Source organism: Protopterus annectens, chromosome 9.part0, assembly GCF_019279795.1.
Source record: "Protopterus annectens isolate FY-2018-M chromosome 9.part0, PAN1.0, whole genome shotgun sequence".
NCBI classification, from domain to species: domain Eukaryota; kingdom Metazoa; phylum Chordata; order Ceratodontiformes; family Protopteridae; genus Protopterus; species Protopterus annectens.
In genome coordinates this window covers 676353904-676369655 of record NC_056743.1, presented here as the reverse complement: position 1 = coordinate 676369655, position 15752 = coordinate 676353904, and the positions used below count along the sequence as shown (strand labels likewise).

Here is a 15752-nt window from a genome sequence, read left to right as displayed (position 1 = left end):
TACTTTGCAATGCGGTTTTGATGCTTTAGAAGCATCTTGCAGGGCTGCTGTCACTGGGTTTGTACTTAGAAGGTATGCTTGGCTTAAGGAACAAAACTTACCAGACCATGTTAAAGCTAAACTACTGGATGCACCCTTAAACCAAGACCGCCTTTTTGGCAACAAAGCAGAAGTCCTCAAAAGGATGGAGGAAAAAGCTAAATCTATGCAAACTGTTAAAGATTTCCTACAAGTACAGCCTCCCAGATTCAGTAGGCATTGGCCTTCAAAGAAATGGTTCTTTCCAGTCCCTTCCAGGCCTTCTCAGTCCAAAACCCAGGAAAAGCAGACCACCAAGACTTCAGTCTCAGGCTATGCACAGATCTAAGCAGTGGGGGGCTCCTCTTCCAAAGCAGGGAGTAGTAAGCCACCCCCTATGGAAAAATGGCACAATGACATAACGTTAACCCTTCCAGGCCGTGTTCAACTACTTGCTCCCTTAGGAGGAAAGCTCGCCCTGCATGCACAAAACTGGGAACTCATTACCCAGGACAAATGGGTTTTGAACATAGTTTCCCCAGGATACAGATTCCACTTCCATACACTACCAACCCCAAATGGTTGGCCAGACCTCCCCCCAAATCAGTGGGCGGAGGCCCAACAGCAGGTTCTGTCTCTTCTCAGTGTCAGGGCTATTCAACCTGTCCCAGCAGAACAAAGGGGACAAGGTTTTTATTCAAAATTTTTTCTGGTTCCCAGAAAACAAAACTCCTGGCATCCTATCCTGGACCTCTCTATTCTCAACACCTTTCTGGTGGTTCCAAAATTCAAAATGCAAACTCTTAACAGCTTCTTCCTATGCTAGCCAAGGATGTCTGTCTGGTAACCCTAGACTTAAAGGAAGCTTACCTGCACATCCCAATAAGAGAATCCTGCAGACAATACCTATGTTTCAGAGCGGGCTCCATGGACTCTCTGCACTTCCCTTTGGCTTATCTACTGTGCCCAGGGTGTTCACAAAGTGTCTAGCTCCACCAATTGCATTTTGCAGGCAGAGAAATATTCAAATTTACCCATACTTGGACAATTGCATGATTCAGGCAGAAAGCCAGGACTTGCTATTACAACACCTGGCATTTGTAAAGAAACTTCTAACCTCACTGGGGTACACCATCAACAAAAAGAAATCTCACCTAGTACCCTGCCAACAGATTGTATTCTGGGGGCAAGCTTGAACACAGCTCCCCAGATGGCATTCCTCACTCCAGAGAAACAAGTTGATTTGACAACCTACTTCAAACTATTGGCCACAAAAACCCAGCTATCTGCAAGGAAAATACTGCAAGCTCTGGGGCTCATGGCCTCTTGCATTCTGCTAATTCCATATGCAAGACTGTATATGAGGAAACTCCAATGGTATCTAAAAAGTCTATGGTGTTAACATTCTCAGGACCTGGAAACAATGATTCCTATAATTCCTTGTCTAAGGACAGAGTTCCTTTGGTGGGCAGAGGCCTGCTACCACAACAAGGGACTCCCTTTCACTCTACCCCCTGCTGTCCAAACCCTAACAACAGAAGCATCAGACTATGCATGGGGGGCTCACATGGCAGGACAATGCATTCAGAGCAAATGGAACCCAAGACACTTGCACCTGCATATCAATCAAAAAGAAATTTTAGCTGTACAGTATGCTCTGACAGCCTTCAAAGACCTTATTCTTCCAGGACAACTATTGGTAAAGACAGACAACACCACAGTTATGTGGTACATAAACAAGCAGGGGGGATCCCACTCCTACCCTCTCTGCAGACTAGCCATGGCTCTGTGGAACACAGCTTTGAGCTACCAAGTACATTTACAAGCTCAATTCCTGCCAGGCAAACTAAATTCACTGGCAGACGACTTAAGCAGAAATCTCATAGACCCACATGAATGGAAACTAGAACCCAAAATATTCAACCTCTTGAGGAACAAATGGGGGACTCCAGAGGTAGACCTGCTTGCCTCCCCTCAGAACTACCAATTGAACAAACTCCCCACAGTCAAGCTTGGAAAGTGGATGCCCTGTCCTTTACCTGGGAAAGCCTCTCAGTTTATGCCTTTCCCCCTCTGCCTCTCCTGTCAAAGGTTCTACTAAAGATCAAACAGGACAAGCCAAGGACAATACTGATTGCACCAGACTCACTATGCCAGCACTGGTACCCCCTCCTGCGCAGTACGACACTGCTACAACCATGGCACCTGCCTCAGACCCCTTCCCTGCTGTCCCAGCAGGCGGGCCAGATTCTGCACCCTCAGCTTCAAACCCTGAACCTTGCAGCCTGGCTAATTCCATGAGCCCTCCTCTAGCATCCCTCAGTAAGCAGGTGCTGGATGTCATTCTGGAGGCAAGGTGGCCTAGTACCAGAAATTCCTATGCTGAAAAGTGGAGAAGATACTGTTCCTGGAGCCAGGCTCAGGGGATGGGCACAACGGTGCCCAGTTTACATCATATTCTAGAGTACTTAACAGAAATGCTCCACAAGGGCCTATCCTTCTCGTCAGTTAAGATTCATGCCTCTGCCATTTCAACACATTATAATACTGAGCCACCCCTCTTCTCTCACCCCTTGCTAAAACAATTCCTTAGAGGAGGCCAAAAATTTAAGACACCCCCCCCCCAGGAGAAGCTCCCACTCCAGCCTGGGACCTTAACTTTGTATTGGAAAAGCTAATTCCTCCCCACTTTTAGCCAGCTGCAACAGCAGAGTTGAAATTCCTTTCTTGGAAAACAGCCTTACTTTCTAGCCATCACTTCAGCCAGAAGAGTGTCTGAATTACAGGCCCTTATGGCAGTGAAACCCTTCATTATCTTCATTGCGGACAGGGTTTCCCTCAGGACTAATCTTTCCTTTATGCCCAAGGTGGTGTCTAGTGTGGCCCTAAACCAGTCCATTCATTTGCCTACTTTTTCCCTAATCCACAAAACAAAGGGGAATGGATGCTGCACTCTCTGGACGTGCACAGACAACTTAGATTCTATTTGGACAGGACTAAGCCTCTCAGAAAATCTGAGCAGCTTCTAGTTGGCTTTGCTGCAGGGGCAGAGGGGAAGGCCATTTCAAAGCAAACCATTTCCAAATGGATAGCCCATTGCATTCATTTCTGCTACAAGCACCATGGAAAACCTACCCCACAAGGGATAAGATCACATTCCACCAAGGCTGCATCTACCTCTATGGCATTTCTCAGAGGCGTCCCTACCAGGGGCATCCTGGAAGCTGCTAACTGGAGCTCTGTACATACATTCACCAAGCATTACCACCTGCCTATCTTTTCTAAATCCAGAGCTGCATTTGCCGCAGCAGTCTTGCAAGGCTTAATAGCTGGCCCTAATGCTCTTTAACTACCTCCTCCCTTCCTTAGCTTTGGGAATCAACCCAAATGTGATGACTGCAACAGTGAAACACGAAGAACATAGTAAGTTGTGTACACTTACCATAAATGTAGATGTTCGAGTGTATTCACTGTTGCAGTCCTGGTTACCCTCCCTCCAACCCCCTGACTTCTCTTGACTCTACCTTTCCTTCTTGTTTGGTATATATTTTTTTTCATGTGTATTTGCTTTTTGATGGGGGTGTACCATACCATATAATTGCTTCCTATTGTGGGGGCACCTGACATCTGGGGCAAGAAAATCTAATGTAATGGCATCGGCTGCATGTTTTATACCCCTGACGACCTGATGTCGTGGAAGAAGCGACAGTATCCGACCCGGAAATCCAAAGACTCTGGTATTCAGGCCGGCTGAGGGCTACCTGCAGGCAGATAACCCAAATGTGATGACTGTAACAGTGAATACACTCAAACATCTACATTTATGGTAAGTGTGCACAACTGTACTTTTTGCTCAGAGTTAGTTGCACTTGCATAATTTCAGATGAATTATGTTGGGCCAACTAGCCTGGAGGTGTGGTTGTCTTTAATGAATATGAACACACCTCCGCCTTTGGTTTTCCTGTCCTGGTTGGATGGCCGAAAGGTATGGTATGAGTTATATCCTGGTAATGCAGGGGTGCTGTCTGGAGCCTTGAACCAAGTTTCAGTCACAGATATCGATATTCTCCATTTTAAGGATTGCCTCGAGTGAGTGCATTTTGAGTGCACTTCCCAAAGATAAAGACAGTAGGGCTGTGTACAAGTAAGGAAAGAAAGTGTACACCTGTGCTACACTTTCTTTTTGGGCCATAAGCTATCAAACTCGTATGATTAGGTACCTTTTGGCCATTATGGGAGGCATTAGTAAACTTTTAACTGATATGTCTGAATCAGATATGGGTATTCTGCATATATTTTTATTTTTATTGCTTAATTCCACTACCAAACTAGCTAGGCACTTCAGGAAATGCAGTTATGGTGCTACTAATGCGTCTTCCAGAGCTGCAGCTACAGGGTCTGTCTTATAAAGGTACTGTTGTTTGAGTCTCCTGTCTTTACCTTAAGATATCAAGTGCAAAGTGATGGGGAACCTCTCCCTGATTTGCTGTTGCGGAAATCTTTACAAGTCTGCCTGAGAAAGGCAAGATCACTCAGGATTTTTAACAGATTTTCCTCTCTCCTGTGCCTTTGAGGGGGATTATCCTTCTATGGCTGGACTTTTTAAAAAAAAGTAGAAACAAAAGCAAAATGGTAAAAAGTCTTCCAAAAAGAAGTTCCAGGAAAAATCTAAGACAGATTAAAAAAAAAAAAAAAGGAACAAAGGGTTCCTTTACAGATGAGTCTACCAGTCTATCTGATTCATTCCCTCTTTTCTCCCCCCTCTCACTTTGGTCTGTCCCCTCTCTATGTATCAAAGTTGTTATATCACTCCTCCCTGTATGAAAGCTTATAACTTCAGAGCAGTAGGTCCACAGAATCATAGAGAGGATGCTAACTATCACTGCTTTCTCCATTTAGGCATTCTGCTAGAACATACTACTTTCCCCATTCTGAATGTGGAGTGCCATCAGAGAGCTATAGAACCAGTTCCCGTTCACCAGCAGGAAAAAGTCTTTACTTGGCTCTGAGAAAGGAGGGCACTTTGAGGCTTATTCTGGATCTAGCAATCCTCAACACCTTCCTAAGTGCTCAAAAGGAAGTCTCCATGGATCCTTCAGATCTGACATGGGAAACATGACTAATGAACATAATATAATAGTCCAACGAGTTTAATCTGGTCAAGACCAAAAATTGCACATACATTAAAAATATGAAAACCCTGATTTTGGCCCTTCAGCTGGTATATCACCTCTGGATTCCAGGAATCCTCTGTATCCTTAGAAGACAATACTACTGTTATGTGGTACATCAGCAAACAAGGAGGAACAATATTTTCTCTCTTCTTTGGGCTTCTCCTGAAAGCCTGGGAGATGTGTATTAAACACAATCTTTTTCTCCTTGCAGTTTACATTCTTTTCAGAGATGGATATTGTGGTGGATTCTCTGAGAAAATCCAAGACAGACCCTCAGGAATGGATGTTAAACAGAAAGTTTTTTCCCTCAGTGTGTCCATCAGTGGGGAACCCCACAAATAGATCTGTTCACCTTCTCTCAGATCAAACAACTCAAACTGTTTTGTTCAAGTGCTTCGTGGCCGCAAGCTTGGAAAACAGACACCACATCACTCTCATGAAAATGGAAATTCCTTTATGCCTTTCCTCTAATTCCTAAGGTCCTGCTCAGTATCAAAAAAGTAAAATCCAAAGATGCTGTTTGTGACCCCCTTTTGGCCGAGATAACACTGGATGTTCATCGTGCTATACTGCTGCAGTCATCACACTTGGGGTTATCCTGTCGTCAGGCGGTCCTGCAGTCGGCCGAATCCCAAAGTCTTGGTCCGGCGTCGGTTGTCATCGCCTCTTCCCTGACGTCAGTGCGACAGGGGTATAAAAGAGACAGCCGACGCCATTTTCTTTGGTCTTTCTTGCCGCGCGGTGCCCGAAGCAGAAGCAGTTCGCAAGTGCCGGTCGGCCAGCTCCTGAAATTTTCGAATCGAGTTTCAGCCTGAAGTCTTCTCTAAAGCTAAGTACCCCGTTGGGAAAACTTTTCTTGCCTCAGACCGATGTCAGACAAAGTTAATAACTGTATTTCTTGTGGGAAGCAAATACCTCATAAGGATTTTCATTCTTATTGTATTCCTTGCCTAGGCCCAGACCACGACGTCTCTGGTTGTCGGTTCTGTGCTAGGTTCAACAAACGTACAATAAAGCGTCGGGCAGAATTCGCCCAGCATTATTTTGGCAGAAAATTTAATTATAGCATGCCATCGGAGCAACCGACATCAGCAATGATTAAAAAATGCAAAGATAAGGACAGGCAGCCAAGGTCAAGACCAGATACCAAGGCCTCAGCAAGGCCTGACACCAGTTCTCCGGTTTTCAGCGAGGCGCCTTCGCAGCCCCTGACTACCGCTGATTCAGAATTTCTGACGGCATCCCAAACCGAAACCGTTGGGCCTCAGGATCTGGTTCCACCTCACTCCTCGGACGCCAGTCCCGACGGGGATCCGGAAATTTTGAATAGACCTTCGGTCTCGGAGGGTGTTTTCAAACCAACAACTGCCTCTGCCAAGCCTTATGCTAAGCTCAAAGCCCCCTTGAAAGTTAGAAAACTGGGGCCTCACACCCTCCCACAGGCCCCTATGCCTAAAAAACAGATGCTTAAGATGGCCGAGGATTTAATAACCCTTATCAGGGGATCCCAACCCCCACCTGACAAAAGGCCTAGACTGGAGGAAGATTATCCTTCCTCTGACCAAGCATCCATTTCCTCAGGCAACTCGGACGACCAGGATTACTCCTTCCCTCCTTATGAAGACTCAGATGCTGAAGAGTCCATTCCCTCTGTCTCCCCCCCCTGAAGACTACTCTTTTGGGGAAACTTTACACACCATGAGGGAACACTTCCACTGGGAAGGCCAAGATTACTCTGACTCCAAGAAAAGACACCATGAGTTTCTTCTTCTTCCACAGCATAGACCCCTAGCAATTCCTCCAGTTTTAGACATTTTGGATGATGTTTTCTCTGAATCCAGTTTAAACCCGGATTCCTTACCTCCAGCTCCAGCTAAACCAGACAGATACTACCGAGTTCCTGATACTCATAAGTTTCTATACAAAAGCCCTAATGCAGACCCCAAGACCATTTCCCAGGGTCCCAAAAGGGTTAAGGCCTCTACTGCTAAGAATCCACTCCCTTCTGAAAGAGATTCCAGAGCATTAGAAAGATGGGGAAAGTAAGTGTATACTTCTGCCACTTTGGCCATGAGGGCATTAAACTGCCAATTCCACATGCTAAAATACCAACAGTATTTGATTACACAGTTAAAGCAGAAGCTGATTCCTCAGACAGATCAACTAGGTTTGAAAGAGATACAGGATTTGCTGCATGCAGCAGAACAAGTGGGAAAACATACCTTACAGTGTGGTTTTGATTCATTGGAAGCCTCATGTAGAGCAGCTGTCACAGGGTCTGTCATACGTAGGCATGCTTGGCTTAAAGAACAAGCCTTACCAGAACATGTCAAAGCAAAGTTATTGGATGCCCCATTGCAGAAAGATGTGTTATTTGGTGTCAAAGCAGAGGAAGTTTTGAAGAAAATGGAAGAAAAGGCAAAATCTATGCAAACAGTTAAAGATTTTTTACAGGTACAACCTCCTCGTTTCAGCAGAAACTGGCCATCAAAAAACTGGTCCTTTCCTGCATCAGACAGACCCCAAAGAGGTAGGTACAGGCGCCCAAGGGGCAGAGGCCAGCCACAAGATTCTTTCAGGCCTAGACAATGGCATACAGCAACTCAAAGAGGTGGAGACGAAAGATCTCAACCTTTGAGGAAACAAACACAATGACTTCCCTCTTCACCTGCCAAGCAAAATTGCCCTGGCAGCACCTTTGGGAGGGAAACTGGCTCTATTTCCACAAAATTGGTGCATCATAACAAAGGACAAATGGATTCTGGACATTATTACCCAAGGCTACAGATTTCATTTCCACACTTTACCTCGGATGAGAGGCATGCCAAATCTGCCTCCAAACTAATGGGCAGAGGCTCAAACGCAAATTTCAGCTCTCATGGATATGAAAGCAATTCAAAAGGTACCTACAAAAGAGCAAGGTCAAGGTTTTTACTCAAGACTGTTTCTAGTCCCAAGAAAGGACAAAGCCTGGAGGCCCATCTTAGACCTCTCAATTCTGAACACATACCTGGAGATACCCAAATTCAAAATGCTCACTCTACAGCAGCTTCTTCCCATGCTGGGCAAGGAGTCTTGGCTGGTAACGTTGGACCTCAAAGAGGCATACCTACATGTCCCTATCAGACAAGATTGCAGAAGATACCTCAGATTTTTGGCAGGTACAACGCATTATCAATTCTCTGCACTGCCCTTTGGCTTATTTACTGCGGCCAGAGTATTTACGAAATGCCTGGCATCAGTAATTGCATATTGCAGACAATGAGGAATACAAATTTACCCATATCTGGATGACTGCCTGACCCAAGCGGACAGCAAGGACATTCTATTACAGCATCTGGCTTTTGTAACACAGCTGCTCAGTTGCCCAGGGTACACAGTAAACAAAAAGAAGTCAAAACTAATACCCTCGCAACAAATAATATTCCTGGGTGCCAGCTTAAATACAACGGCCCAGATGGCTTACCTCACGCCAGACAAACAAAAGCAATTGACGCAATACTTCAAAAAGATAGCAACTTTTACCCAGCTCACTGCAAGGAAAATCCTGCAGGCATTGGGGTCCATGGCATCATGCATTCAACTAATCCCATATGCAAAGCTGCATATGAGAAAATTACAATGGTACCTGAAAAGTGTATGGTCTCAACACAGGAACAGCCTCGAAACAAATATATCTATCATTCTCTGCCTTCAAAAGGAGTTCCTATGGTGGGCTCAAGCATGTCAAACAAACAAGGGTCTTCCTTTCGTCTTACCTCCAGCAAACCAAACCATGACAACAGATTCTTCAGACTACGCCTGGGGAGCGCACATGGCAGGACAGTGCATACAGGGCAAATGGTCTGCAAAACAAATGCATCTTCACATCAACCAAAAGGAGATGCTAGCTGTGCAAAATGCCCTGACAGCCTTCAAGGAACTCTTGCATCCAGGACAACTTCTAATAAAGACAGACAACACCACAGTTATGTGGTACATAAACAAACAGGGAGGAACACACTCCTACCCTTTATGCAGACAGGCTATGACCTTATGGAACACAGCTTTGACCTACCAAGTACAACTACAAGCACAATTCCTGCCAGGAAAGGAAAACATATTGGCAGACGAATTAAGCAGAAACATGGCAGACCCCCACGAGTGGAGACTACACCCACAAGTATTTTCAATGATAACTCAAAGATGGGGATGTCCAGACATAGATCTATTTGCATCCCCCAACAATTGCCAATTACAAAAATTCTGCACAAGGACTTATTACTCCCTAGCCTGGAAAGTAGACGCTCTGTCATTCAGTTGGACAACACTGACAGTCTATGCCTTCCCTCCACTACCTCTATTGACCAAGGTATTACTGAAGGTCAGATCAGACAGACCACAAATGATCGTCATTGCTCCGGACTGGCCACGCCAGCACTGGTACCCATTGCTAAGGAACTTGACTCACAGCCCTCCATGGATCTTGCCTCAATTCCCACTACTGTTGACTCAGAAAAACTATCAAACCCATCACAGCCAGCTCAGAACTTTAAATTTAGATGCATGGAGAATTCCTTAAATTATCAATCAACACTTCTCTCAAAGGACGTCCTGAATGTAATTATGGAGGCCAGGAGGCCCAGCACCAGGAAGACTTACTCAGACAAATGGAAAAGATTTTGTGCATGGCACCAGGCTAAAGGTCAAAATCCTTGGATTCCAAACATTCCTCACATACTACAATACCTAACTGAGATGTTACACAAAGGCCTTTCCTTCTCCTCCATTAAGATCCATGCTTCAGCCATTTCAGCTCAATATAATACGGATCCCCAATTTTCTCACATCCTTTACTTAGACAGCTTCTCAGAGGGGCTAAGAATATAAGACCCCCCCAGAAATCCACCAACACCAACTTGGGACCTGAACTTCATTTTAGAAAAGTTAACACTACCTCCTTTCGAACCAGCATTCTCAGCAGAACTATAATACTTGTCTTGGAAAACAGCCTTGTTACTGTCTATTACCTCAGCATGCAGGGTCTCAGAACTACAAGCACTTATGGCAGTGGAACCTTTCATCATTTTCCATCAGGACAGAGTCTCTTTACGAACTAACCCTACCTTCATGCCCAAGGTAGTATCCAGTGTTGCTTTGAATCAGACCATTCATTTACCCACCTTTTATTCTAACCCACAGAATAAAGGAGAAAGGCTCCTTCACTCTTTTGACATTCACAGACAGCTACGTTACTATTTAGATAAGACAAAGATCTTCAGAAAAACTGATCAACTCTTTGTATCATATGCTGCAGGTTCACAAGGAAAGGCTATTTCAAAACAGACCATCTCCAAATGGATAGCACATTGTATCCGCTTTTGCTACTCGCACCATGGGAAGGCAGTGCCTGTCAATGTTAGATCCCATTCTACCAGGGCTACTGCAACCTCAGCAGCCTTTCTCAGAGGGGTTCCAACCAAAGACATTCTGGAGGCAGCTACTTGGAGTTCAGTGCACACCTTTACCAAGCACTACAACCTTCCATTATACTCAAAAACCAGGGCTGGTTTTGCCACTGCAGTTCTGCAGGGCATCCTAGCATCACCTAACCCAGTTTAGTACCAGCCACCCTTCCATAGCTTTGGGATTCTACACAAGTGTGATGACTGCAGCAGTATAGCACAATGAACATAGTACAGTTTTGTACCTACCATAAATGTAGATGTTCGAGTGGTTATACTGCTGCAGTCCTGGTTACCCTCCCTCCATCCCCTCTACATACCAGGGTGTTAGTTACAACTCCATGTACTTCAATCTTTTGGATGCATGTCTATATGGTGTATTTGCTAACAGCTAGTTCTATTGCTTATCTACTAAGGTATTGTTGCATAGCTATTGTATTGCCTTCCTACTTGGGGGCACCTGACATCTGGGGCAAGAAAAACTGAAGAAAATTACGTTGGCTGTCTCTTTTATACCCCTGTCGCACTGACATCAGGGAAGAGGCGACGACAACCGACGCCGGACCAAGACTTTGGGATTCGGCCGACTGCGGGACCGCCTGACGACAGGATAACCCCAAGTGTGATGACTGCAGCAGTATAACCACTCGAACATCTACATTTATGGTAGGTACAAAACTGTACTTTTCTACCACTGCTTCTACCTGCCCAAGGGCAGTCACCACATGTTACATCACAGGATGGACTTGTTCACACAACAGGAAGGCTGTCTTATTCACCCAAACTTGTAAACACTGAACCTGACTCTGTGGGTGATAGGATTCTGATAGCATTCAGGCACTTTTTTCAGAGGACATGCTTACAAGTATTACAGGAGGCTAGAAAACCTGCTACAAAAAAAACTTTGTTTTAAAAGGAAAAGTTTTTTTCTGTCTGGTGCCAAGAGAGAAAATGGGATCCCTACCATATGGGTATTCCTACTATTACTTCATATCTGTGTGAGTTGCTGATTTCTGGACTGGTATATTCTCCCTTCATGGAACATTTGTCAGCCATATCTGCTTGTCTTTCTTTAGATCCACCATTCTCTAAATGTTTTAAAGTCAGGTTCTTTTTGAAAGGCATCCTGTAGGACACCAAGAAAATCTGTACCTCTTTTCCTTGGGACCTGAAGTGTTGAAATGGAGTTTGACTAGTTGCCATTGCCTCAACTAAAAGGGGTACAGAGTTACAACCCTTATGACATCTTTCCTAGTTTTTCACGAGGACAGGGTATCCTTTAGGAACCAACCCTTCTTTCATTTCTAAGGTTGTCAAAGCAGTTTCTCTAAAACCAGTCAGTAAGTCTGTCTATTTGCTATCCCAATCCTCAGTATAAAGGTGAAAGAATTTTACATTCCTTAGATGTCCACAGACAGCTAAAGTTTTATCTTGACAAGACTAAAACAATTAGAAGGGCTAACTGATGGCAGTCTTTCAGGATAAGTTGTATAGAGCTGCCTCAAATCAAACCACTTTTAGATGAATTTCCATAGCTATATATTTTTGTTATTCCTTCCATGCAAAATCCCTTCCACACCAAGTTGAAGCCCATTGCACAAGATCAGTGACATCTTCAAGTAAATTTTCAAGGGTCTGGACTCTAGATGCATTTTAGAAGAAGCCACTTGGTCTTCCATATATTAAGCTGTACAGAATTAATGCCTTCTCCAGATACGGGCCTGATTTTGCCAGATCTCTCCTAAAAGAAGTTCTGGATTCCAGTTCCTCTGCTTTTTCCTCCTCCTCCCTATCACTGTAAAATCTTTGAGAATATTCCCATATGTAGTGAATATTGCAAGTGTGATCAGTGAAGACAGTACAGTTATGTAAGATCTTACCATAACAGTACATGTCCGATTAGATCACTGTTGCAGTATGAACTCCCTCCCTCCATGAGACAAGAAAAGTCTTGAGGATGTTCGCTTCCATACGTCCCTTATAAACCACTTAGTAATCTCATGCTCAGGACATACATTGGACATACAGCATGAGAGGAGGACACACAAATGTTGGTGTACTGGCTTGTGGAAGTGTGGCATCCTTGTCAGGGTACTTCCCATTTATATTAAATACCACAACATTGATCTACTCTGACATCTACTGTTATGGTAGGATCTTACTCCAAGTATACTTTACAATGCACTTGGTTTTGTTACGTAACTTCAAACCATTGTATGATATCTCCAAAGTTAAGGGTATAAATATTTTTACAAGTCAGATAGAAAGAAGTGCAATATCTAGAGTACACAGTCTGAATAGTTGCTTATAAAACTGATATTTTGTATGTGTGTCTGGAAGGCAAGGAATTGATCTAATCAGATGCCAAAGCATCAGAAGGAGGAGGAGGTCAGTTCAATGGAGTTAGCACACTGGTATCTGATGTGGAGGGTGCTGGGGATTTTGAAAAGCCTTTTGCCAGTTCCAAATTGCACCAATTTTTTAAGCCATTTACTTAGTTCCCAGAGGTCCTGCTGGAGTTATTTTTTGGATCTCTTGGTGTCTAGGACTGGATTTGTAGAGGACCATGGCATCAGCATACAAAATGAGTTGAAGGCAGAGCATGTTTGTAAAGACTGAGAAAAGTTGCTAAGGTTGAACCTTGGGGACACCAGCTTGAAGTGGCTTCTTTATAGAGGGTGTTGACAGTTTTTACCCTGAACATTTCTAAGCTGATGCCCACTGTGAGTATGAAAATGTCTTCTTAAGGGTAGTGGGCTTTGAATGTGAAACCACACTCAACCCATGGAAGTTATTTTTTCCACTTTATTAACCAGGAAGGCACACTGATACATAGCCCTTTACAGCAGTGACCTAGGCCAGTGGCACTGTACAAGCTCAAAGTATGCATTCATTGTAGAGAGAGAGTTTTATGTAAACACGTGCAATATATTGTGTCTAAGAGCAATTATGGTGTATATGCATTTATTTAAAAGGTTTAGTAAAGATTGTGCGCTGGTTCATGCATTTATGTAAAAAGATTATTAAAGACTACGCCAGTGTAGCCTTGCTGTTTAGTGCAAACAAACCCTTGCTGCAACTCAGGTGACTGGAGTTCAGTTAGCAACCCTAGCCCTGGAGGAGTTTAGGGGTGTGGTTTGTTTACCTGTCCTGGGGTTGTAGGGATTTGTGTGCACTCAGGGATCTCCCTGTGGGACAATGGAGAGACCACTGCTCGTGCTCTGAAGTGAAGGACAGGGATGCTTAGATAGAGAATGCCTCTTGCAGTTCTTGAAGGGACATCCCCCTGCTGAAGATCTATTGCACCCCCCTCCTTGACACCTAGCTGAGTGTGCATGGTTAGGACTGGGGAGGATGTATGAAAAATATGACCTACCCCTGATAGCTGTCTAAATGTTGGCCTCCTCTTGGTTGACTCTCACCTAAGTGAAGGAGAACAAATGGATGGACTGGCCGGGAAGGGTCTGTTGGTTGACTGACAGTGTGTGTGTGTGTGTGTGTGTGTGTGTGTGTGTGGGGGGGGTTAAAAAGCAAAAAAAAAGGAAAAAAAGACTGTAAGTGTTACATACAGCTTGTATGGTAAATACATTCACTTATGTGACTGGAAGTTTGCAGAGAACTTTTATCCATATATAGTGACTTGTTGGTTATTACAGAGAAATCTAGTTCATAGGATTAGTCACCAGCAGGGTACGAATATCTGTACAAATGAGAAAGTAGTGGAATATGTAGAGTACATATCCAAGATCATTATGCATACCACACAGACTATAAAAGATGTGTAATAAGTGTACTTCTCTTTGGTTGACCATATTAGCAATTTGGATGGAATTATATGTTTTGGATACATTTGACAAAGAACATAAAAGTTAATGAATCAGCTAGCAAATACCCATGATTGCATATGAGTTATTCATCTGTCCAGTATTTGCAGAATATACTGGTAGGTATCAAAACATGTTGGGAGTAAGTGCATACAAAAAGTATTCCTTGCACATATCTTTTAGATAGCAAGTACTATGCAGCTGGGACAAGTTTTAGAAAGTACCATCTCTGCACTGCTAGGTCAGAGGGGAAGGTACTTATAAAGGAGTGAACTTCCTAACCACTTTTTTTGATTGAACGGGGGGGGGGGCTTACTTGGAGGAACATAGCAAGGCGAGGAAAGTAATCCCCTGTAAAAACACATTGGGCATTCCCAGACAGCAATAGTTATACGTGGTGGCATTCAAAACTGACTAGAGAATGGACCACCTTTTTATGATCTTTGAGTCCACGAAGAAGCCAGTGGCTAAATACCATTTTCAAAATGATTAGCTAACTGCATCATTTTATGTAGTTAATAAGCCAGCCATTTTGGATTTGGGGAAGTGGTGTAATTGTTTTCCTAGTTCTGTGTTTTGTTTTTTTTCCATGAGGTTTTGATGTGGTGCTGGGATTGGACATTGTATTGATGAGCTTGCCCTCATGTCCTGCTGTGGATTTGTTGTTGTTTTTGTGTTTCCCTGCTGAAGTTTGGGAATGGCCCTTGCAAATGGTAGTACTGAGATAGGTTCATTCATAGGTGCACTTCTTTGTAAGAGAGGAATTGCTTGTTTAGTTTCCCTTAAGAATCCTTATCAAGATATTCAAATATGCAGAATACTCATATTGGAACATTCATACAGCTCATCGATGTCAGAATACCACCTTGTAGTGGCAAAATGTCCCGCAAGCAGGTAACACAGAGCATGGCTGACATCACTTTGCTAATGTAGTACTTGTGTTTTTCTACAGTTTTAGATGAGAATGCATTTAGCCTGAAGAAAAAACCTCTCATGCTGTATAAATCATTAATTGAAGCTGCAGTAGATAGAGAACAGCTGGTGCCATAGTAGTATGTCTGAGCAGTGCTATAACCTGGTTCTGCTTTTAGCCCTGGAGTTTGACCTCTCCCCTCTGTTTCTGTCTTTAGTACTGTAGGCTGCATGAGCGAATGAAAGTTAAAGAGGAACTGGATCAGCTGCGTTACCTGATATCGGACCAGAGCCTTGTGTTGCTTCCAGAGTATGAACAAAGGATCAATGTAAGGCTTTAAAGTTTAATACATTCCTTTTAGGAGAACTGTAAATGTGTT

General features: G+C 43.8%; 1 protein-coding gene across 1 annotated transcript in view; it reads left to right on the top strand.

Annotated features, from left to right (window-relative positions):
• The window catches only part of SKIV2L (Ski2 like RNA helicase), a 624419-nt gene that overhangs the window by 560067 nt on the left and 48600 nt on the right, over nt 1-15752 (top strand). Inside the window, exon 26 of the mRNA XM_044083274.1 lies at nt 15591-15701. Within this exon, the coding sequence (XP_043939209.1) occupies nt 15591-15701 (111 nt within the window). The remainder of the gene's footprint in view (nt 1-15590; nt 15702-15752) is intronic.